The 21120-nt window shown below is 49.5% G+C and overlaps 8 protein-coding genes and 2 non-coding genes across 10 annotated transcripts; 3 read left to right on the forward strand and 7 right to left on the reverse strand.

Moving 5' to 3' along the window:
* Window positions 1-1637: 1637 nt before the first annotated feature.
* Window positions 1638-3646, forward strand: FPRO_07465 (uncharacterized protein; the record flags this gene model as incomplete). Its single annotated transcript, XM_031234475.1, has 2 exons — window positions 1638-3290; window positions 3344-3646. The coding sequence occupies 2 exons, from the start codon at window positions 1638-1640 to the stop codon at window positions 3644-3646; spliced, it is 1956 nt and encodes a 651-aa protein (XP_031084209.1).
* A 687-nt stretch (window positions 3647-4333) lies between these two features.
* Window positions 4334-6591, reverse strand: FPRO_07464 (uncharacterized protein; the record flags this gene model as incomplete). The annotated part of the gene is made up of 2 exons (XM_031234476.1): window positions 4334-5760; window positions 5814-6591. 2 exons carry the CDS (start codon window positions 6589-6591, stop codon window positions 4334-4336), a joined length of 2205 nt encoding a protein of 734 aa, XP_031084210.1.
* Window positions 6592-7897: 1306 nt separating this feature from the next.
* tRNA lies at window positions 7898-7985 on the forward strand. Its single transcript is given in 2 exon segments — window positions 7898-7933; window positions 7950-7985. It is a non-coding gene; the product is annotated as a tRNA-Ala (tRNA).
* Window positions 7986-8211: 226 nt separating this feature from the next.
* tRNA lies at window positions 8212-8316 on the reverse strand. The gene is made up of 2 exons: window positions 8281-8316; window positions 8212-8247 (listed from the first exon to the last, which is right to left on the reverse strand). It is a non-coding gene; the product is annotated as a tRNA-Ala (tRNA).
* A 1031-nt stretch (window positions 8317-9347) lies between these two features.
* On the reverse strand, window positions 9348-11339 carry FPRO_07463 (uncharacterized protein; the record flags this gene model as incomplete). Its single annotated transcript, XM_031234477.1, has 1 exon — window positions 9348-11339. One exon carries the CDS (start codon window positions 11337-11339, stop codon window positions 9348-9350), a length of 1992 nt encoding a protein of 663 aa, XP_031084211.1.
* A 1190-nt stretch (window positions 11340-12529) lies between these two features.
* On the reverse strand, window positions 12530-13900 carry FPRO_07462 (uncharacterized protein; the record flags this gene model as incomplete). The annotated part of the gene is made up of 1 exon (XM_031234478.1): window positions 12530-13900. The coding sequence occupies one exon, from the start codon at window positions 13898-13900 to the stop codon at window positions 12530-12532; it is 1371 nt and encodes a 456-aa protein (XP_031084212.1).
* Window positions 13901-14263: 363 nt separating this feature from the next.
* Window positions 14264-16264, reverse strand: FPRO_07461 (uncharacterized protein; the record flags this gene model as incomplete). Its single annotated transcript, XM_031234479.1, has 3 exons — window positions 14264-15005; window positions 15052-16131; window positions 16239-16264. The coding sequence occupies 3 exons, from the start codon at window positions 16262-16264 to the stop codon at window positions 14264-14266; spliced, it is 1848 nt and encodes a 615-aa protein (XP_031084213.1).
* A 470-nt stretch (window positions 16265-16734) lies between these two features.
* FPRO_07460 (uncharacterized protein) lies at window positions 16735-17259 on the forward strand (the record flags this gene model as incomplete). Its single annotated transcript, XM_031234480.1, has 1 exon — window positions 16735-17259. The coding sequence occupies one exon, from the start codon at window positions 16735-16737 to the stop codon at window positions 17257-17259; it is 525 nt and encodes a 174-aa protein (XP_031084214.1).
* A 323-nt stretch (window positions 17260-17582) lies between these two features.
* FPRO_07459 (PAD1-Phenylacrylic acid decarboxylase) lies at window positions 17583-18302 on the reverse strand (the record flags this gene model as incomplete). Its single annotated transcript, XM_031234481.1, has 1 exon — window positions 17583-18302. The coding sequence occupies one exon, from the start codon at window positions 18300-18302 to the stop codon at window positions 17583-17585; it is 720 nt and encodes a 239-aa protein (XP_031084215.1).
* A 388-nt stretch (window positions 18303-18690) lies between these two features.
* On the reverse strand, window positions 18691-20893 carry FPRO_07458 (uncharacterized protein; the record flags this gene model as incomplete). The annotated part of the gene is made up of 5 exons (XM_031234484.1): window positions 18691-18781; window positions 18840-19703; window positions 19771-20002; window positions 20068-20257; window positions 20444-20893. The coding sequence occupies 5 exons, from the start codon at window positions 20891-20893 to the stop codon at window positions 18691-18693; spliced, it is 1827 nt and encodes a 608-aa protein (XP_031084216.1).
* Window positions 20894-21120: the final 227 nt, after the last annotated feature.

Consider the following 21120-nt stretch of genomic DNA (forward strand, 5'->3'; position numbering starts at 1 on the left):
ACAGCGACATCCAAAAGGACTATATCTTTCACGGAAGGAGACGAATGAGTTATCCATGTCTATCTCTATTTCAGGCTGACATGTGTGTGTGCATTATTTGCAGATAATAGGCTATCCCCAGCCTCGGAAGAAGATGGTGTGAAGGGGAGGGGAGGGTAGGGGAGGGGGCCCGTTAGCTGAAGCTGGGGAAAGTAAAGTAGGCTATCAGAATCCCTGTCTATGCATGTCGATAAGCTCAAGCAAGACAAGCTACAAGCTGGGGGTAAGTGACAAGAGGGAGATGAGTGGTTGTTGTTGTTACATAACGAGGCGGGCGGCTCTTTGAAGCTGTAAGCCAAGAAGAGAATGACCTACCTAAAGAGTGATAGTGCGAGTTCGGGGTGGAAAGTAAAAAAACTGAATTTGGATTAAACATTAAAGAACGGGTGTGGCTTTTCATGTATCAAGTGGAGAGAGATCGGAGATTCAGTCAAGAAACAGGCTTGGTCCTGATTCAACAAGAGGTCTAGACATGAAGACAGATAGATACCAGGACTCTTATCTATCTTCTTGTGTCAGAATAGATAGGGCCAGGTCAGTCTGTATCAGCTATGGCCCGGGGAAGGAGCATGCAAATGGCGACCGAGGGAAGCCAAGCTACACAAGTTCCCCCAATGAATCGAGCAACATGGTCCTATTGGCGAATGAGTGAGCAGGTGGTGGGCAAAGGGACCTCCGAGCTATGCCAATAACGAGCGTTTTCTCCGTTTGTGGAGACTACGTCAGTGGAGAAGACGAACCTGAGCTTTTGCAAACGTTCCAGCAACCTTCTAGATTAGGGATAGTACACGCCGAGGTTTAGGCCGGGGGTGGCGACTACAGAGCAGATACAGAGCAGATACAGAGCAGAACAGTACAGAGGATATCGTGGAGAGCATCATGATACAGAGCAGAATACAGAGAATGGGGATGAGTACTATTCAGTGGGAAGAGGTGATACAGCTGTGTTGCTGTCACTGCTGCAATACCTGCAGTGCACATCTATTCTTCCGATTGTTCAACACCAAAATATACAGTGTAAAGGCATCTCCGAGATATATGGACCCCAACTGATAAGCTCACAGTCCAGATCCCTTCCCTTCCTTGACATCCTTGTTCTTGTCCTCGTGCTCACCTCCTCAAAAAAGATCGTCGTCTGAACAAACATTGGCTCAAGTCCTTACTTTTAGTCTGGGGTTTAATTGAACCAACAGGCCAATCTACATGCCTCCGTAGATAATGAACTTGCACACCCCCTCTAGATTCTAGTGTAACACTCACTCCCTGGAGGCAAAAAAAAAATTAAGCTGGGTTAAAAAAGTCAAGCAATCCCCAGATAAAAAAAAATTGTCGACCCACGAAGATCGTCTCTTCTGTCAGTTCAGTTCAGTCTGCTCCATTGTCTGACTCCATTCTTCAAGCGTCTCCAGTTTTGAGGGCTAGACACTTCTTTGCTGAACAAAAGCCCTTGTTTCCTTCAAGGGTCCTCTCTTGCCTCTCTTGCTTCTTCTCTTGTGCTTCACTGCCCAAGCTGTTGAAGCTCCGAGGTCTCACCTCTCTCTCTATCTTTATACCCTTTTTTTTATATACCCCAATTGTCAGAGTGGGAGACAGTCAAAATGGCAGACTCAAACATCCACCATAATCCCGACCCGGCTCTCGAGCCCTCCCACCAACACCACCACCAACATCATCACCACTCTCCCCGCGTCGACACCCCCGGCCACGATGATCCCGTCTACACAACCGGCACCACAGACGCGCCCGCCGTAGTCCCTCCCCAGCGCCACTCCCACGACCTCGCTGAAAAGGAAAAGACTGGCGTGCACACTCCTCCTGACTACAGCGACCACGAGAAGCACGAAGCTGGCGTCGTCGACGAATCCGCCCGCGCAAACTCCCACAGCGACAGCCCCGCTGTCGTCGGCTGGCGCAGGCGTCTCGGCCCTGTATATCGCTACCGCCGCCCCATAATCCACCTCATCATCTTCTGCCTCTTCACCGGCTGGTGGATCGCTTCTCTCGTGCTGCATCGCGACGACAAGAACTGGGTTGTTCCCTTCCTCTTGTGGCTCGCCATCACTCTGCGTCTCATCTTCTTCCACGTTCCTAGCCGCCATGTCTCAAACATCATCAAGAAGGTCTGGCTCAACACCGCCGTCAGGATCTACGACCTCATTCCCGCCCACCTGCGCACTCTTGCTGGCGCTACCGTCACTGTAGCTGCTATTCTTGTCGGCGCTTTCGTCTCTGAGGAGGTCGCTGACAACACCCGCGAGAACCGCGCTGTTAGTCTTTTCGGAATGGTTGTCTTCCTCTTCATCCTCTGGGCTACTAGCAAGGACCGCAAGCGCATCAACTGGCGCACTGTCATTGGCGGCATGCTCACGCAGTATGTCATCGGTCTCTTCGTCTTGCGAACGACTGTTGGATACGACATCTTCCGCTTCATCGCCGACCGCGCTGCTGATCTGCTGGGCTTCGCCAAGGCTGGTGTTGCGTTCCTGACCAGCGAGGACGTCGCCAACACGGGCAACTTCTTCTTCGGCGTCATTCCCGCCATCATCTTCTTCATCTCCCTCGTCCAGGTCCTCTACTACATCGGTTTCGTCCAGTGGTTCATCGTCAAGTTCGCTACCTTTGTCTTCTGGGGTCTCGGAGTCTCTGGCGCTGAGGCCGTCGTCGCTGCTGCAACACCCTTCATCGGTCAGGGAGAATCAGCCATGCTTGTCCGTCCCTTCGTTCCTCACATGACCAAGGCCGAGCTTCACCAGATCATGACCTGTGGTTTCGCTACCATCTCTGGATCCGTCCTTGTCGGCTACATTGGTCTCGGTCTCAACCGTGAGGCTCTCGTGTCTTCCTGCATCATGTCCATCCCTGCCTCTCTGGCTATCTCCAAGATGCGATACCCTGAGACTGAGGAGACTCTCACAGCTGGTCGTGTAGTCATTCCTGACGATGATGAGCACAAGGCTGAGAACGCTCTCCACGCCTTCGCTAACGGTGCTTGGCTCGGAATCAAGATCGCCGGTACCATTGTCTGCTCTCTTCTCTGCATTATTGCTCTGGTCGCATTCATCAACGGTCTCTTGAGCTGGTGGGGACGCTACCTCAACATCAACGATCCCACTCCTCTTACTCTCCAGCTCATTCTCGGATACCTTCTCTTCCCTGTGTCTTTCCTCCTTGGTGTATCTCGCACCAACGGAACCAACAGCACTGGCGACATTCTCCCCGTCGCCAAGCTCATTGCCGAGAAGATCATCACCGTACGTTTCTCCTCCCCCTTACCACTCTCATACCAGATACTGACACGTTTTAGAACGAGTACAAGGCCTTCTCCCTCCTCACAAACCCCTCCCCCGAGAACAACGAATTCTACGGCCTCTCCCCCCGCTCTCAGCTCATCGCCACCTACGCCCTCTGCGGCTTCGGTAACATTGGCTCCCTCGGTATCCAGATCGGTATCCTCAGCCAGCTCGCCCCCTCTCGCGGCGGTGACGTTGCCAAGCTTGCTGTCTCGGCTCTCATCTCTGGTGTTCTCGCCACTCTCACTTCTGCCAGTGTCGCTGGTCTCGTCGTCACCAACCAGCTTTCGAGTTTCGGCCAGAACGCTTCCTCATAATTGGGTATCATGATGATGAAAATGTAAGAGAATGAGGAAAGATGTGTGTGTACGAAAAAGATGTTTGAAGGGTCGATGATTATGTCGATATGCTATACTATACTACACTATTTACAAATGCTATATTGAAGACCACGAGATGGTACTAATTCACATCACTTCTTTGCCGTGATCTCACTTCGATTCTGCTATGCTTGATCTTACTACGCCATACTCATCAGTCTCACATTTCCCTTGTTCTGCACACCTACATCATCACTCATACCTGAAAACTTTGACGATATCACTGCACCACACTCGTCCGAGACACAGGCCACTCCACGACCCATCACACCACAAAACACCAAGCGGGGTCATGATGAACAGAATTTTCGTAGATCTATCATGGCATGAGAATAATCAGATACGGTTACCCAAGTCAGACGCATTGGCCCATCATCGTCTGATCGACAGATAAGCGGACCGAACTACCGGAGACGTCAACTCCCAGTGGGTTGGTACTTTATAAGCGACATAGGGGTGTCTATAGCCGACGTGGTTATAGCTGATGACATGCATGAGGATTAACAAGAGACGGAGGGTGTGATACAAGTATCCGTGTTCGTGATCTATCTAAATTAGGTGGTATCAACTATTTATTAACCGTAATCATCATATCCACATATATCTATCCTCATCCTTCATCCCCTAACTGTTCTGCTTCACCAACTTTTTAAACTCCTTCGACGTCCTACTACTCGATCCATCACCCCTACTCGACTCCCCATCCTTATCCGACCCCTTTTCCTTCTCTTTCTCCTTCTCCTCTTCCTCCTTCTTCTTCTTCATATGCTTTATAGCATCCTGCGTCAACTCCTGTCTATCCAACAACTCCCACACATCCTTCTTTCGCGTCTTCCGATCGCCGATGCTGATGAGCAGACCAGCTGTGATGTTGCAGGTTATGCTCACACAGAGGATCACGGTGGTCAGAGCGAACGGACGTGTGTGGTAGTCGATGCCCCAGGTACATGCGCCGAGGGATATTTGGAGACAGGAGTGGCAGTCGAGGAGGATGACGATGGCGATGAGGTACTTTTGGGGGAAGGCGAAGTGGGTGAATGTCTCGTTGGGTTTGTAGAAACTGTGTGACTTGGCCATTTTCTTCTGATGGTGCTGCAGGCTCTTGAACTGAGCAAACGTCAGAGCAGGCATGTCTGAATCGGGGCTGTTGGACTTGGCGCCTTCTAGATCAACAGTCTCGGGACTCTCAGGTTGCGGTTGAGGTTGGTTATCCATCGTGCCGACGGTTCCGTCTCTCTCAGGGTTATAGTCCTGAGCTTCGAGGAGAGCACGAGCCTGATGGCCCGTCAAGTGCGAATGCTCCGGATTCGTAGACACACCCGGCGGCACACGCTTCTTCTGCAATCTGGTCCTCGGTTTCTTTCCCTGCTCAGCTCTCTTGATCAAGCGCGAGAAGCGCCAGATGAAGAACATGTGGTATGTATCGACAGCTCGGAAGGGCGCGAGACCATCACCCATGACGGCGAAGAGCGCGACCAGAACACTGTCGATGACGTGGATTGCGTAGACTTGCTTCTCACCGACGTAGATCCAGCCGATGAGGAAGAGAACCCAAGCTAGACCGAAGAGCGTGATGAGTGTAGCGTAGAGTGTGACGAGGAAGCCGAGGGGACGTCTGACGTATTGGCCGAAGCCCTTCATGCGACGCTTGAACCGCGCACGGCGAGAGTGTAGCATGTGTCGAACGTGATCATCCAGCTCGGCCTTTTCCTCTGGCGTCCAGCCATCAAGGTTCGTTCCATGTGGAAGCGCCGCGTAGTGCGAATCCGTCAAGCGAGAGGTGATAGTGTTACTCCGCTGCGGGAAACGAGGTTGGTCCTCTTCTTCCTCCGCCTCAGCTTCCGCAATCGGCGGGATCGTAGCGGTCTCTTGTGCTTCCAGTGCGGCTTCGCGGCGTCGTTCCTGCTCAACGGCGCCTCGGGCCCAGTCTGCTTGGGGATCGTGTCGGGATAGAGCGTAGGTCGGTCGACGGTTGACCCATTTTCCGAGATCGGGAACGAAGAGGGAGTTTTGGACGTTTGTTAGTGTTGAAAGGGTTTGGACTTCGGGGTCTGTGATTGTTAGATTTTGATGATGTAGAAGATGTGGATGTGGATGTTCTTACCGATGACATCGAGCCAGTCCACAAGTTCCTGGTCGTATTCATCATCGCGACGATCGTCATCTCGCTGCCCCATAGGTACAGCCATTTGATCCTCGCCAGATTGCCGACGATGCCCAGGCCAGAAGAAGCGACTCGCCCGCCGCAGCCGACCAAGTCCGCCCCTCCCATTTGTATTCTCCTCGGGAAGCGAACCCGTCGGCGACAGAGGAGCAGACTGATCATCATTGATCCCTAGCTCAGCTAGACTTGGTCGACCTCCCTCCTCTGTAAGTCGCGGCATCGCCACCTGCGGAACCCTCCTGGAATGACGAGCAAGCCCATCCGAGACCCTCGCGCGCTCAGGCTGCGAGATGCTCCTGGGTCTCCCATCATCGCTAAATCCATCAAACTGGCTCGTCACACTATGATTCGAGTAGACCGACCCGTTTGAATTTCGGCGGATGCGGATACTAGGCTGTCTAGCCTGATCGACCGGCGGTCTTCGTCTCGTCTGCTGTGGATAATTCGACGATTCTTGATAGGATGGAAATGCCGAGAGGGACGTCTGCGATGGAAAGCGCGGAAACGACGATAGCGATGTCTGCGATTGTGCTGAGGGCGCTTGGCTCAGCGGGTTGAAGTAATCCGATGCTGTTTCTTCGATGGGGCCTGGACTTCCGGGATCGGGAGGCACGGGACGAGAGGACGAGGGACTCGGAGAGCGGCGGTTGTTGTAATGGCCCGTTACGTTGAGATGGCCCGAGGGCTGAAGGCGGTTATTATTGGAAGCCATGCCCATGAAGATGCATGGTAGAAGGAAGAGAGTATTAAAAAAAAAAAGGGAGAGTCGAGATGAGGTGAGAAAACAAAGTTAAACTTGTAGTGATACTGAACCGGAGTGGTAGAGGCTGGAATTAGTCAGTCGTCACAACATGAGCAATTTGGGTTTAGTTTCCCGGCCTTGATTAACCGCTTGTCAGTGAAGATCAGCCACTTTCACTCAAAACAAGAAAAGTTTAGTTGAGCCGTAGCGTCTTGTAGGGGCACCTCCTACGTAAAGGTCGTTAATCAGGTCGTGCCGGAGTGGGTCGCCCTACGTCAGAGGTTGATGCCGCTATGGCCAGTAATCTCCAGCCCCGATAAAAAGGTTTGGCGCCCAGGGGTCAGTTAGTGCCGGGACATCCGCGATATCCATAATGAGCCTCTGTTTCTGTAGAAAAGTGTGTATATCCGCGGGAATATAACAAAGCATTATTCATGATGACTGTGAGAATAGTCTGCTGATGCATCAGACATGGTACTCTAGGGAAATAACGTGATCTCACGGGTCCTACAGGAGCCTCTCTACTACCTCTTCATCTGTAATCCACCAGCCAACGCCACTAGATTACCACCCGCAATAATTACATCACAGCTTCTCCAGATAAAGACAAGGACAGCCGTTTCATCTACGCTGAACCACAGGCTAACAAGACAGCTTGGCATATACTCTGGAGAGTAAATCTCTTGGCTTGTGAACCCTTGTTTTCCAAATCAGGATTCTGTTAATTTTTAAGCTTATTATTCCTGTGCAGAGGCCATGAGTGCAGGCATCTCCATGTTTGGCGAACCACCCTACACCTGGATGATATTTGGACAACTCATCGTTGCTGCGCTATTGTTTGAGATGCAAGGGAGAGCGAGTAGATACTTGGTGCTTGTGCTTTAATTGTTATATTCATGACGTGGATTATTAGTATTTGCTTCGCTTGGTACTGGAGTTGGATTTGTGTAATTGATGCGTGCCAGACATTACTCGCTCCAAGACAAAATGATGATAGGCGACTTTGTGTTGTTGTGCTACGTAGCACCATTGAGACTTGCTTTTCTGAGGATCTCGAATCTCGATCGATCAGCATAATGTTCCAGACATTTTCGCTTAAACATTGTTTGCCAATTTAAAATTTAACTACAGAGTAATTGTCCCATAAACTATACGGAGTAATCATTCCCTCGTTTTCCCATAATAATGATTACTGGTTCCAACGCGACAATCGTGTCTGTCCAGACCCAAATCATAAACGCATTCCAGCGTCTCTGCCTTAACGAATCATTAACCAATGATAGGGCTTATGGTCTAGGGGTATGATTTTCCCTTCGCATCTTTAAATCGACGCTTGGGAAAGGTCCGGGGTTCAATTCCCCGTGAGTCCATCTGATTGCGTTTCTTTTTGCTCTTTCACTTTATCCGTCGCTCTGCTGCAGCCGATTAGACAGTTCTAGTTGCTCTTTCAGTGCCTGGAGCTTTGACTGCCAACATCCTTTTTCGCCAAAGCTTGTAAAGCTTTACTCACCATCACCATCCCCTGAAGGCTGACAGTCAATCCTTCAACCACAATCACAACCAACAAAAAAGAATCACCATAAACAGCAAAAACCATGGACTCACGGGGAATTGAACCCCGGACCTTTCCCAGAGATCTTGCTTCTGATCATGTCAGAGTGAAGATGCGAAGGGAAAATCATACCCCTAGACCATAAGCCCGATGAATGATTACATAATATCTTGATTCCCGTGTCGTCCCATATTCGCTCGCTGAGGAGCGCGGAGTTTGGTGTTCCACGGGCTCCGTGGACTGTCCGAAACACTCCCGGAACCCCGACAACTGTAAGAGCCACTGCAGATCGAGACCATGAAACCATGGGACCCTTTTGTTTCTATAGAGTTTCTGGTTTCTGTGGTTTGGCGGTAGAGTCCCCTATCATATTCATTGGTTTCATCGTACTCGTATCGTGCTTGTCTAAGCCTCAGCACTAACGGCCGAGCAACCGAACTCACCAATACTTTTGTCAGTTGAACACGAGTTCCTATTCTTGACAAACTTTGAGAGTCCTCAAACCTATTGGAAAGTATTTTGTCGGGTTGTTTGAAGAATGGTCTGGGGTGGTTCGATATGATGCGCTGGAACACAAGGCCGCGGGCCGTGGGCGGCTTTTCAGCCAATGCTGCAGCTGCCGAGACATCGCTTTGAGGCACAACAGTCAACCCACTCTAAACCCTGAGAGGAGGAGGTGCATATATGCGGGGAGGCCGCCCTCGGTAGGTTGAGAGATGCTGGCGATTGTGGGATATGCAGTCATTCGGAAGTGTTGTCGATCTGCATCCGGTAGACGGTTTCATTGTCGCTGAGGTCATGCGACTGATGACCGACAGTGGAATTGTCCAATCAACCCCCGGCCAATTGAGTAGAGATACCTCTCAAAAGCATGCTATATTCTGCTTGGGAGGACGCCGGCGCATACAGATGAGTAGACAAGTTGAGTCAGGAATGCAGGACATGTTCAACAAGAGCTCAATCCCTGACATTTACAAGCAAATGACGACCAGAACCCTATAATGAGTAAGTATAAGGCTTTTTAGAAGATCCAATGTCATGAATATAAATAAAAGTAATACGGCAGGGGTCTTAAAAAGGGCATGGTGGTCGTCGCCAAGCGCATGTAACCCGATAAATGGTCACTCAATGCCTTAGCGATTTCGCCGAACTCGAGGAATAGTCCAATTCTCCTTCGTCGCTATTGCTGCACATTCCCTTCGACCCCAAAACTTCTCACACTCCTACCAGCCTCTTCATGAACAAGCCCATACCCAATCTTAACATTTGATCCTTGCCTCACCCCCAGTACATGGAGATTCGATGCCCTTGAAGCTTCCATGATGGACGATGGCTTCATATCACGCATAATCCCTTCCTCCTGATAAGCTTGTAGACCTAACAGCACACCAATAACTGCCAAGAATATACTTGCGGCATATACGCTAAGAAGCTGGGCCATGTTGTAGCGAAAGAAAGTAGCTATCCTCTGTCGCCGGCAAGGATAGGCTGTTGAGGGACCTCCTCTGGCAACACCAGATGGTTTTCCATTCGCTGCCCATGAGACAACACTGAAGGAAGGTTCTGCAAAGAGAGAAATGAGCATGTCCTCATAAAAACCCCGTATTTCTTGCTGTAGGTTCTTGACGGGGAGGTAATTTAACCGCGTAATCAGCCGCGTAGAGAAAAGATTGGGATTCACGTTGTAATTCCGCATATCTGTAGTTCCATTGAGGTACAGCCGTAATAGAGAGCCCAGGGAATGGTAAGCTGCTGTTCGGCGGTAATGTTTGATATCTGTAGGAAATATGTAGTTGCTCTCGGGGGCAGCTCGCGATCGGTCGTCCAACCTCTTGTCGGGGTCCTTCTCGGGTACGTAAGTCGTATCAACCACCTTTCTTAGGTATTCCCGCCCCTGGATATCAACGAATTGTGCACCAGCTGTGTAATTGAACTGGGCCGTATAATTAACCTCGTAATGTTCACACGCAATGATAACTGGTGTATACGCTTTCCTCCACTCGTCTGTGCCTGGCGTATCCGGTTGAGGGACCGAAGGATCATCCACTGTTGCATAACCAATCCACATAATAGGCTCTGTTCTGAAAGCTCCAAAGTTTTTAGGATACGGAGGACCATGCTTTGGCCTCCCCTCAGCGTAGGACAACATTTGGGGAAAACCATAGTCGCCTTGATCATTGATGGCATAATAGGTACGATCCCCCATTGGCGCTAACACAGAGGTGTTGAAGGGGGCGGTAGCATTCCCAAGCTTCTTAACTTCAGAATCTATTCCTGATGCTAGCTCCTCACACTTGTAACCTGGAGCAAGAAAGTTTATGACAAAGGAACAGTTCCACCCCTCTCCACAGATCTCGAGCGCTGACTCTTTGTGAACTATGGCCTCGCCCATCAGTATCGTTTTGGTGGCAACGAGGTTGTTGACCTGGTAGCTAGAACCGGCGTAATAGTCAAAGTCATCCGTGTTAAAGTTCTCATCAGAGAGAGCAGTTGTGTTCCATAAAGACATAGACGTCAGGAACTGGTCATCGATTTTCTGGGGATTCCGCCAATATACCTTCTCCTCGTTTTCAAAGTTCAAGGTCCGGATAGACGTGCATGTCGTGGTCTCCTCAAAGACCCCGACAAAAACTGACAAAGTCTCAGAAGTCAGTACGACCACAAGAGGAGTGAGCCAGCAGTAAAGTGCAAGAAGAGTGCCAATTTTTGCTTTCCGGATAGAGCCCCAGGTAAAGAGAGACAAGATATCTGAGTTAGCGGTGAAAACTGAGTCAATAGTCTCAACCCGGGCTGTTTTATTTCGGACCACTTTCCAGGCTCTTTGATGAAACGCAATAGTAGCAGCTGCACCGAGACTGGCTTTGGCACAGAATGCGATGATAGTCCCGTACCGTAACATCAGAGACTGGTTGACAGCCTCTCTTCCATTGAAATGGAGGTAGAACAGGTGATGACCAACAGCGAACAGAGTGCCAACAAGGACCAAAAGGCACATGTTCCAAGGCTTATGTCTGTACACATCCCAAGCCTTCCAGAAGTCGCCGCTGCGGCGCTTCATGAAGGCAAGGTCAGGGAGCTTTGTTCCATGCTTTCGAGGCTCAGCTTCATCCCTATCCAAATCCAAGCTCTGAGGTGTTTGAGGCTCGAGGCATTCATCCGGACACAGAAGCATGATGTCGTAAGTAGCGGCAATTAGCCGTTTATCTCGTTCACGATCGTTGTCGACGTCAGGAGGGGGAGGCCTTGGCGATGGAAACAATTCGTCGCGGACACAAGAGCCAGTGCGTAGTGGAAAAGGTCAAATGGGCTGTAGCAGCACAGGAATAGGAGTTTATTGCGAGGGCCAAGTTTTATTTCTTTGTCCCTGCCGCGTTTTGAGAAACGGGCTGTTGGCAAATATGCAGCTTATGGCAGACTTCGCGCCGTGGCTGTAGGGAGCACTGGCATCTAGACCAATTTATAACGCCTCTTTGCTTGAGCAGGAAGAAAATACATTGTATGGCTTGAGCGCACGACCATCCTACTTCCATTGTGCTTGGAAATCCGCTGTCCGAAGAAACCTGACTGCCTACCCTTCTACCCATAGTAACAGATGAAATTGACGACAAGATACTTTAATAATGATCATCTATTCTTATAATGCAATTCACGCATGGATAATAGCAGAGTGCAGCACCTGCAGCCTCAAAAACCCGTGTTTCCATCTTACTGTTACACCCTCTTGAGTGGCTGCTTATGCCAAGCAACGGGCGTGGTAGGACAAACAGAGACAACATCACTACCTATATTCAATGGTAAAAGAATTAAGCTCGTGAAAGACTTCTTGCTCCTGATCTAGTATACATTGAAACTTATGGGATTCTGGCGAAACAGGTCTATGATCTCCTCTGGATCCAGGCTAAGCTTCTAGATGAGAACATGCTGTAATTCACCAATCATGCCCAAAATTGTGATTGTGAATGTGGCGGACAACCTTGTTTCAGCTGGTGGAGAAAGGAGAGGAAAGAAGCCAACCGGGAGCCTGTGAGATAGACCCGAAGGCTTGTGGTCTCAAATGGGCTACCATGGCTACGGGAAGCAAGAAAACCTAGGACCATAGCCATAAGCGATAAAAGTGTCCAGCCAAATTTAACCTAAGTCTAGAGGGTTCTTTGAGTTCATTTTAGCATCCTATTTACAAGTCTTGCGTTTTCTGTCTCCTGAGGCATGTGAGGAGGTTGGGAATAGGCCTCGATCCATATATGAACAGGATGGCTCCATATCAGAGGGGCCAAGCAGCAAGGACCAAAAAGATCGTTCTGTCTATGAATGGCAGAAAAACTCTTATATACCCATGTCTATAAATCTTGTATTCTGTGTAACTCAGCTAAAACCAGCAGCAACATCATCATAAGCCCTCTTCAACAACACAAGCAACTCATCCATCTCATCCTCCGTAATCGTCAATGGCGGAGAAACAATAACATGATCACCCACTATTCCATCGGCAGTACCAGAGCCAGGATAAACAGCCAAACCCAACTGAAAAGCCCTCTCTTGGACCTTGACCCCAAAATGAATCTTGTGATCAAAAGGCGTCTTGGTCTTCTTATCCTTGACAAACTCAATACCCCAAAACAATCCCCTTCCTCTAATATTTCCTACAAACTCCAGATCTTGAAAGATTTCAACTAGGGACTTGTGTAATCGTGCTCCGAGGGCAGCAGCACGAGAAACCAAGTTATCTCGACGGATGATCTTCTGAATCGCTAGTGCAGCTGCACAACTCACGGGGTGAGCTTGATATGTGTGTCCATGGTTGAAGCTCGCTGTTCCCTTCTTCAGCGTCTCGATGATTTTTCTGTGCACCAAAGTCGCAGCAATAGGAGCATATCCACCTCCGAGACCTTTGCCTGTTGTGACGATATCAGGACGAACATCACCGTCTTGCTCAAAGGCGAAGAATGTACCGCATCGTCCGACTCCGCACATGACTTCGTCGAGGATAAGGAGGATACCATACTTTCGACAGACCTTTCCAACACCTTCAAAGTATCCGGCAGGGGGGGAGATACAACCTGCTGTTGCACCACCAACTGTCTCCGCAACGAAAGCCATGATGGTGTCTGGGCCGACAGCCTGGAACTCTGCCTCGAGATCGTCGACCAATCTTTGAGCGTAGTCTTGTTCTGATTCATCATCCTTTCGTACCCGGTATTCATACGCTGGACTAACATAGCTGACATTGTCGAGAAGAATGGCACCCTCATACGGTGCCCTTCTCGCCACGAAACTGCCCATGCTCATAGCGCCAATAGTGTTCCCATGATAAGCCCGTCTTCGCGAAACAAACTTAGTTCGCTGCGGCTGTCCATTTTCAACATGATACTGCCTCGCAATCTTCATCGCCGAATCCATAGCTTCACTACCAGAGCATACAAAGTACGCTCGCGTCAAGTCAAACGGCTCTCCTTCTAGGACGAAGTTTGCGAGATCCTCTGCACTGTCGGTTGTGTATGCCATGGTGTGGACGTACGACACATTCGACATCTGCTTGACCATTGCATCGCAGACTTCAGTGTTTCCATGGCCTATGATAGAGACTGCAGCGCCCGCGCAGCCATCAAGAATCTTGCGGCCAGATGAGAGTGTGATCCAGACGCCTGATGCGGATGACACGGTTTCTGGACGTGTGAGGAGGGAGCGGTGCATGAGATGGGGCTCTGAGGCCGGGGAGAGTTGAAGGTCGCCCATTGTGTCTTGTAAGAGGTTGTCCGTTGAGTAGATGAACGCTTAGAGGTAAATATGGGAAAGGATATTTTGAACAGATGATTGAATGTTTTTATAAAGAAGAAAATGATGCTCCGTCGGTTCTTATCAAGTTTGAGGTGGAGCTGAAGCCACTCGGCTTAGAAAGGCGATTCGGGTCTGGGAACCCTTTTCGGGTTTCGAGGAGACGCGGACGAATGGCATAGCAGCTTTCAGCACTGCAGGTTCAGGATAATTCAGACCGGTTCAGAATAGTTTAGGATAAGCTAAATAGAACTATCTTTCCAGCCGGATAAGCGACAAGTTTGTGAAAGAGAATATTAACTCCAGGATTAAACAAACCCTGACCTAAGCTACGTTTTCATCACCCATATTGTCCATACTGGTCGACAAAAGATGCGGATCATCACAAAACGATAGTAACCTCCACCAATCCTCACCCACAAACTCACTCCCACTCGTCTCCTCCAGAAATCCAAGTCCTTCTGTTTCCACGCCCTGCTCAGCATCGCCAGCAACCAACTGATGCAACTTCGACCCATCATCCGCCGAGACCAAACCCGCAGGCCTATCAAACGTCTGTCTCGGCATGCCCTGCAACGGCGCAAGATGTATAGAGTCCTCCAACTCCGGATAGTCATACCTCGACTTCTTAACCCTCCTGCCCTCACTAACCCTCGTCATGATACTCTTTGCTGTATTCAGAACATCAATCCACTCCTCCGCCAATCTCCAAACCTTTCCTATTCTTACTAAAATAGCCATAGTCCTTTCAGCTTGAGCATCAGCGTCAGAGGTTTGACTTGGCGTAAAGCCCATAAAGTTCGGAAACGCTGCGCCGTAAATGCTCCAGAGAGTGGAGGAGAAGGCGCATAGCCCGGAGAAGGGGGTGCGGAGGGGACAGCCGACGTGTTCGAGATCGGAGAGGAGAGAGGATATTTGGGATGCTGCGTCGTAGAGATCGAAGACATTCTGGAGCCAGAATGAGTCGGGGCCTCGGGCTTTGAGGAGTGGTGGTTCGATGGGGCCGCGAGGTATGACTTCGTCTACTGGACTAAAGGGGATGAATTCTCGGCAAAGAAAGAGTAAACTATTATTGATGAGTATTGCACTTGGAGTTGAGATGCAGGAATTACCTGACGTAGTACACCAAGTTGGTGTAACCAAACCTCTCTGCCTGTCCTCGCTGAGCATGCACCGATACCTTGGTAGCAGGATACTTCATCAGAGCATCCTGAGACCCTCGCCACTTGATCAAGTCCTGCTTCATCTTGCTCCAATCTGAAGTCTCATTAAACGGGCACTGCTCTGGTTCCGTCATACCGGGCTGTCTTCTTCCGCCCTCAGCGATCCACGTATGAATTCTTGACCAGATACGTAAACCTCGAATGAGAAGAACAAGATGGTCATCTGGTCCATGGCTTCTCAGACTATCATCTACTGTTGTTGGCTGAGGACTCTGCCCAAAGAGAAAATGGGTGTCGTTCACGGGGAGTGAGAAGTGCATGTCTCCATCAGCGAACATAGCCTGTCGTCGTTTACCGCAACTAAGCAGTCTGTCCATCTTGAAGCACGTCCACAAAGTTCTCTTCTCAAGTTCCGAAAGCGTCTCTCTTTTGCCACAGCTTGCGAAACCAGTGCTGAGTAGCCCTTGAGCCATTCTCGTTGCAATACCGCAGTGCATCCAAGCATTGAAGCCATCTCCGTCTCCCCAGTTGCAGAGCGATAGTATGAGGAAGGTCTGAATGAGAGCTAGGCTTGGGCCAGTCGTTACCCTTTTTTGCACCTCGTTGGCTATGAAGATAATATTCTTGTTGTTAATATCGGCGGTATAAGCCTCTGCATATCGATGTGACACTGCAACAATGACGAGGAGTCGGAGTTTCTGAACGACACTGAGCTCATCTTGTCGATACTCAAGATCATCCGGATGCAGAAAGCCAAACTCAGGAAACTGAGCCCGGAATAAGTTGATAGCAGATATCACTTGCGCTCGTGGCGTCTGATCGAAGACTTGATTAACATCTTGCCAAACATCACCTGAGACATCTGTTCGGCTCTGATCAACACTCAATCGCTGCCTCTTAGCAGGTCTTTTGGGCCCTGAGCTCTGACCAAGAACTGGACCACCCAAGACACAGGTCTCGGTGCAGCCGCTCTTTATGCAGCCTGCACAAGGGGGCTGGTCATTATGTCTGCATTTGACTTTCGATCTTCTATTGATGATGGTCAGACGCAGTCTTGGGTCTTAGAAGAGCTGTATTACCTGCATCTACAACCACGTTAGAACTACACATATGACATTACAGGTGTGGCCAGTTACCTCTCACACGCAATTGTTGTTCTCATTGTCTCTGTTTCCGATCTCGCGTTTCAATTGATATGAGTCTGGGATGATTCATGCGGGGCTTCGGGTTTGTTTTGGTGAGGTTGTTTTCGGATCCAAACCCGATTCGGGTTTGACCGAAGAAACCTCGCGGTCTAGCTCACGTGCCACAAAGATACGCGTATAAGTGAAGTTCAATAGTGAATCCTCCTCGGGGCTTCGGTGTCCCGGCAAGAAGTCGAGATGTAGGGATAGCGAAACTGGGCTACATGCACAGGTAATTACACGGATAGGAGTCGCCTGCAACCTCGGAGGCTCGGAGGCTCGGAGGCTCGGAGGCTTGAAGACCAGCTCTGCCCTTTCTGTTATGTACAAGGTTAATAAACTCCTCTGCATCCGAATTCTAGAAAAAAACAACCCTCTCTTAGAGCTACCCGAACTTCTTGACAAATACTTTTCAAATATTCATTTACCCTCTTGGAACCTATAATAAATGCCTTTTTATGAGGTTCACCACTCTTATCCTCTCAACAAGGACCAACGGCAACAGTTTGCCCAAGCCATCACTCAGCTCCACTGCAAAGCTTTCAAGACTCCTACGTTCTTTATCCATGTGCGCTTTTTTGCCGAAGAAAACAGCGAGAATGTCTATTTTATTGGCGGAAGATCTCACCTCGCCTCCAACAGAATTTCCGGAAATGTTCGTGTATCTCCTATACGCTCCAAGGCAGACTTTGATGAACTTGCAATTAAAATAGAAGCTGCTTGGTATGATACGCTGAAACTGATTTCACCTGCTGAAAAGGCGACGTGGAATGGCGAAGATGAACAGAAGAGGTTGATCCTGGTCAAGTTTGTCCCGTTGGTGACCGGCCGGGAGGTAGGAATGAACGCACCAGAGGCTGGAAAGGAGGGGAACTGGCTTAAGGATCAGGTGACCTATGTTGAATCTATGGCAAATAAGGGCGTAGGAGGGTTTGCAGATATGTTGGCTGAAGTAAAAGGGCTCATAGAGTAGTAGTATATACCCCAAGCTTGCTGAGGTTAATAACTTTATTTGCGCTTGTCTGGAAAATGAGATTAAAGGTAACTGGTAGTCTCTTGACCTGTGTCTAGATGCACGACGGTTTAATAATCTTAATCTAGGGTATACTAACTTGAGATACTCCGCTCGAAGATAAATAGCATGGAATACTACCACCGGGTCAGCTTGAATGTCCTTGGCGGTAACCTCTGGTTTGATGTCCATTGACGTTCATGAGATCTATTTTTGATTATCATACAAAGTTTCTCGCTAGATGTAAGACCTGAATAAATTGTGCGTGTGATACTGCTGTTGGGCTATGTTGTCTTTTTCCATCCTTCCCAGCGTTCGAAATCATCCGTGTCGAGGTCAAATAAATCCAACACGCGTCCCACGGTCTGATCCGTAAGGGCCTCTATGCTAGAGGCCCTGATGTAATAAGCTGGCACTGGCGGGAATATGATCGCTCCACTTTGCGTGACAGATAGCATGTTTCGTAGATGAATGTCGCTTAAGGGAGTCTCCCTTGCCACCAGTACCAGTTTCCTCCGCTCCTTCAACATAACATCTGCGGTCCGAGAGATCAGGTCATCGCAGTAGCCAGAGCTTATTGCAGACAACGTTTTCATTGAACAGGGCACCACGATCATACCGTCTGTCTTGAAGGAGCCGCTCGACACTGGGGCTGCCATATCGTTGATGCTGTGGGTATAATCTGCGAGGGCACGCACGTTCTTTGGTGAGTAGTCTGTTTCGTACTTTATGGTTGCCTCAGCCCATTTGCTGATAATGAGGTGGCTCTCAATATTTAGCCGTCGCAGTGCGATGAGTATCTTGATCCCGAGGATTGCACCAGTGGCACCAGTTATTCCCACTACGATCCTTTTTCGACGCAAACGAGGGTTTGGTGATGTTGATATGTTGGCGCAAGTGTATTCGGCAGCGTCGGGAGCTCCCTGAGATCCATTGTTGGCCTTGTCTCTCTCAGATTGGTAATTTCCCGCCTTGGGAGCATTGCCATTGGTTGCCGTGAACATTGTGATAAGTTTTGATAGGGATTGCGATTCACGCGTGGCTTACGCAAGGGAGATGCCAAAGTTTGTCAAGAACTGTTATTGGCAAAACCATTGAGTGGGTTCCTGGAGGTTTATATGGCTATATATATGTATATGTATTTCCTTTCACCATGCGTGAGCACCTTGCACAGAGTTTCCGTGTGTATCGAGTCTCTCTGTATCTTACAGCGCTTAACTAATGTAGTTAGTCACTACAAAGCTCTTTTTTGATTGCCCGAGGCGCCGAGCTTCCGAGGTGCCGAAACTTTTGCTCTAACTCTAACCAGACCACTTCATTCGTGCTTCCTAACGGGCGCCTGCTGGAAGGATTCCAGTTGTAAAATTTTAGATTATAGGCGCTCCAGACATTCTAGCCTCTCATAATGAAGTCGAGGTAGTTCGTGGGAGATGGGTCCATGGCTGGCAACTCCATATTTGTCGCTCCTGGGTCACAAGGAACGCTGGGCAATTGGGTCAGCAGTTTTCTTTCACATCTAACTTGTGGACGTTTCGACTTACCTCGGATTAAAATCACTCAATGCATACTCAGCGAAAGGGTCCCAAGCATCAATAATGCCCGGTATGAATCCAGATTGTCCCATGAGGTCCGCGTTGTTCCAGCCCGGCATAGCGTTATAGTCAACTTGCAAACCGGATTCATCAGTAGTAAATGCATCCTTGAGAGTCACCAGTGCGTTGATATGCCTAGGCGACAACCACTGGCTGTTCTCATCTGCAGATGCTGGGCCACCAGCCACATTGAATTCCGGAGACGAGAATGCCTCAATTACCTTCTCCCTCAGACATCGACACTCAGGCTTGACCCTTGTCTCTTCCCATATGCACAGAAGTAGCACGGAACTCAGTGCGGCGTGCACCATCGACCAGCTCCGCAGTGGTACCGCACTTACTGCCCTAAACTCGAGGAACGTCTTGATTGCTTCAAAGAGGTTCTCCTCAGCACGCCCACGGATGCGCAGCTGCTGTTCCGAGAGTACTTCCTGCGATTGGTTCGATGAGCGATTGGCATTTCGAATTTCTGGTCGACATAGAAACGTAACCAAGAAGGACTTGTGCATCTTTAATGCTAGATGCTGGAGGTGTTCAAGACTCGATTTGCATCGATCGGGGTCTTGCAAATATGGTTTCGTTTTGCGGTGCAGCGAGTCAAGCTGCTCGAGCATGTCTATTGTGACGCTGGCAATATAACATGAATCGTTATTCAGCACTGTCGTGGAGATTCGACAAATTGCACGCATGAAGCCGTGATACGTAAGTTCCGAGTCTTGAAAGCCCAAATCCTGCCCGGGAACATTTATCATTGTTAATGGGCGCCGCGCGTGGCACATACTGAGCAGAGTATCCTGCCATATGATGTTTGACCTGTGAAGTATCGAATATCGGATGAGTACATAATACAGTGAGTTCGCATGACAGAGGGAAAACACACCAACAAGTCCTCGCTTGAATCTTGACTATTTCTGGGAGGTTCGTCCTACTCCCTTGGGCATGATAGTGGAGAGTTTGAGCTAGGCGAGCCGTGGTACCGAGCCATGCCCAAGCTGCATCAGACTGTCCCGTGTTTTGAAGCATGTTGCCCAAGACTAATATTGTCTGAACAACCTCCAAGGTTGGACGGAAAAAGAAGTTTGCCAGTCGTAACGCCTGGAAAGACCTTCTGGCTGATAGTTTTGTCTCAGCACTCCTTGCTCCAGTGCACCACGGGCATGATCACATCACAACATACCAAGGTCATAACAGGTGCGAGATCTCTCGGATCCAGTGAGATCTGAGTAATGTGCGGCAGAGGATAGGACGGCAAGAATCAAGCTGATAAAGCCGATTGCTCTCTCTTTCCCCCAATCGTCTGAAATGGGTGTGGATTTAAACTCGCCCGCGGTGTAGGCTCGCAAGTAGCCGTGCACGTCCAATTCGAACTTGTCCATGTCAACGAGTAGAGGATTGAAAGGAAACACTCGCATTTAAAAGATGGGGAATAACGACAAGATCTCTTGGCGATGTGGAATTATATTCAGCAACTCATACCAACGCTCAGTGTGTGATGCAAGGTCCATAAACGGGTACGACGTGAGGCTGTTTTGTAGCCCCAATACATACCCTACATCTCGTGCCAGTTCTTCTGCATCAGTCTGCTTCTGCGCCTTTTCTCCCGCGATGGATGCAATTGAGTAATCTTGTGATGGGCTCGATTGTCGGTTGTCCCTTTCATGGTATACCGAGTGAGGAACTCTCAATGCACTTGCACCACTGTCTGGTCTCGCTGGATTCCCAGGTGTTCCTTCGTTACGCGGACTTGTCTGCACTGGAGCTGTGCGTCTAGCAGACCTAGGAGCTTCGTATACGCAGATCTCAGTATGTCCACGTTTCTGGCAAGTTGCGCAAGGTGTTTGGCTATCACACCGTACCTTGCGACGCTTGCACGGGATACAAGACCTAGACTCATGCCGTTTCCGCCTCTGTCTCAGGACACGATCAATCTCTCCGCTGCACACATTCGGAGTCTCGGCGGATGCTGTCGGAGGCTGCTGCTGCTGGGGTGCGGACGTGTCCATCGTGGTGCTCCCGTCTGTAACGGATGATTGGGGTCAGAAAGTGAAAGTGTTTGGGAGGTTCGGGGAACACGTAAGGGGAGAAAAGGATAGAGTCCCGAGGTTCCGAGAGCTCTGGGTTGACGGTCTGGCCTGCCGCCTTAGGTACTAAACTAGTTAGTTAGTGATGAGTTACAGAGCAGATCCTAATCTCCTGTGTATTCCGGGGGCTAGCGCTGGTAGCGCCCACT

Source organism: Fusarium proliferatum (assembly GCF_900067095.1).
Source record: "Fusarium proliferatum ET1 genome assembly, contig: FPRO_scaffold007, whole genome shotgun sequence".
NCBI lineage: Eukaryota > Fungi > Ascomycota > Sordariomycetes > Hypocreales > Nectriaceae > Fusarium > Fusarium proliferatum.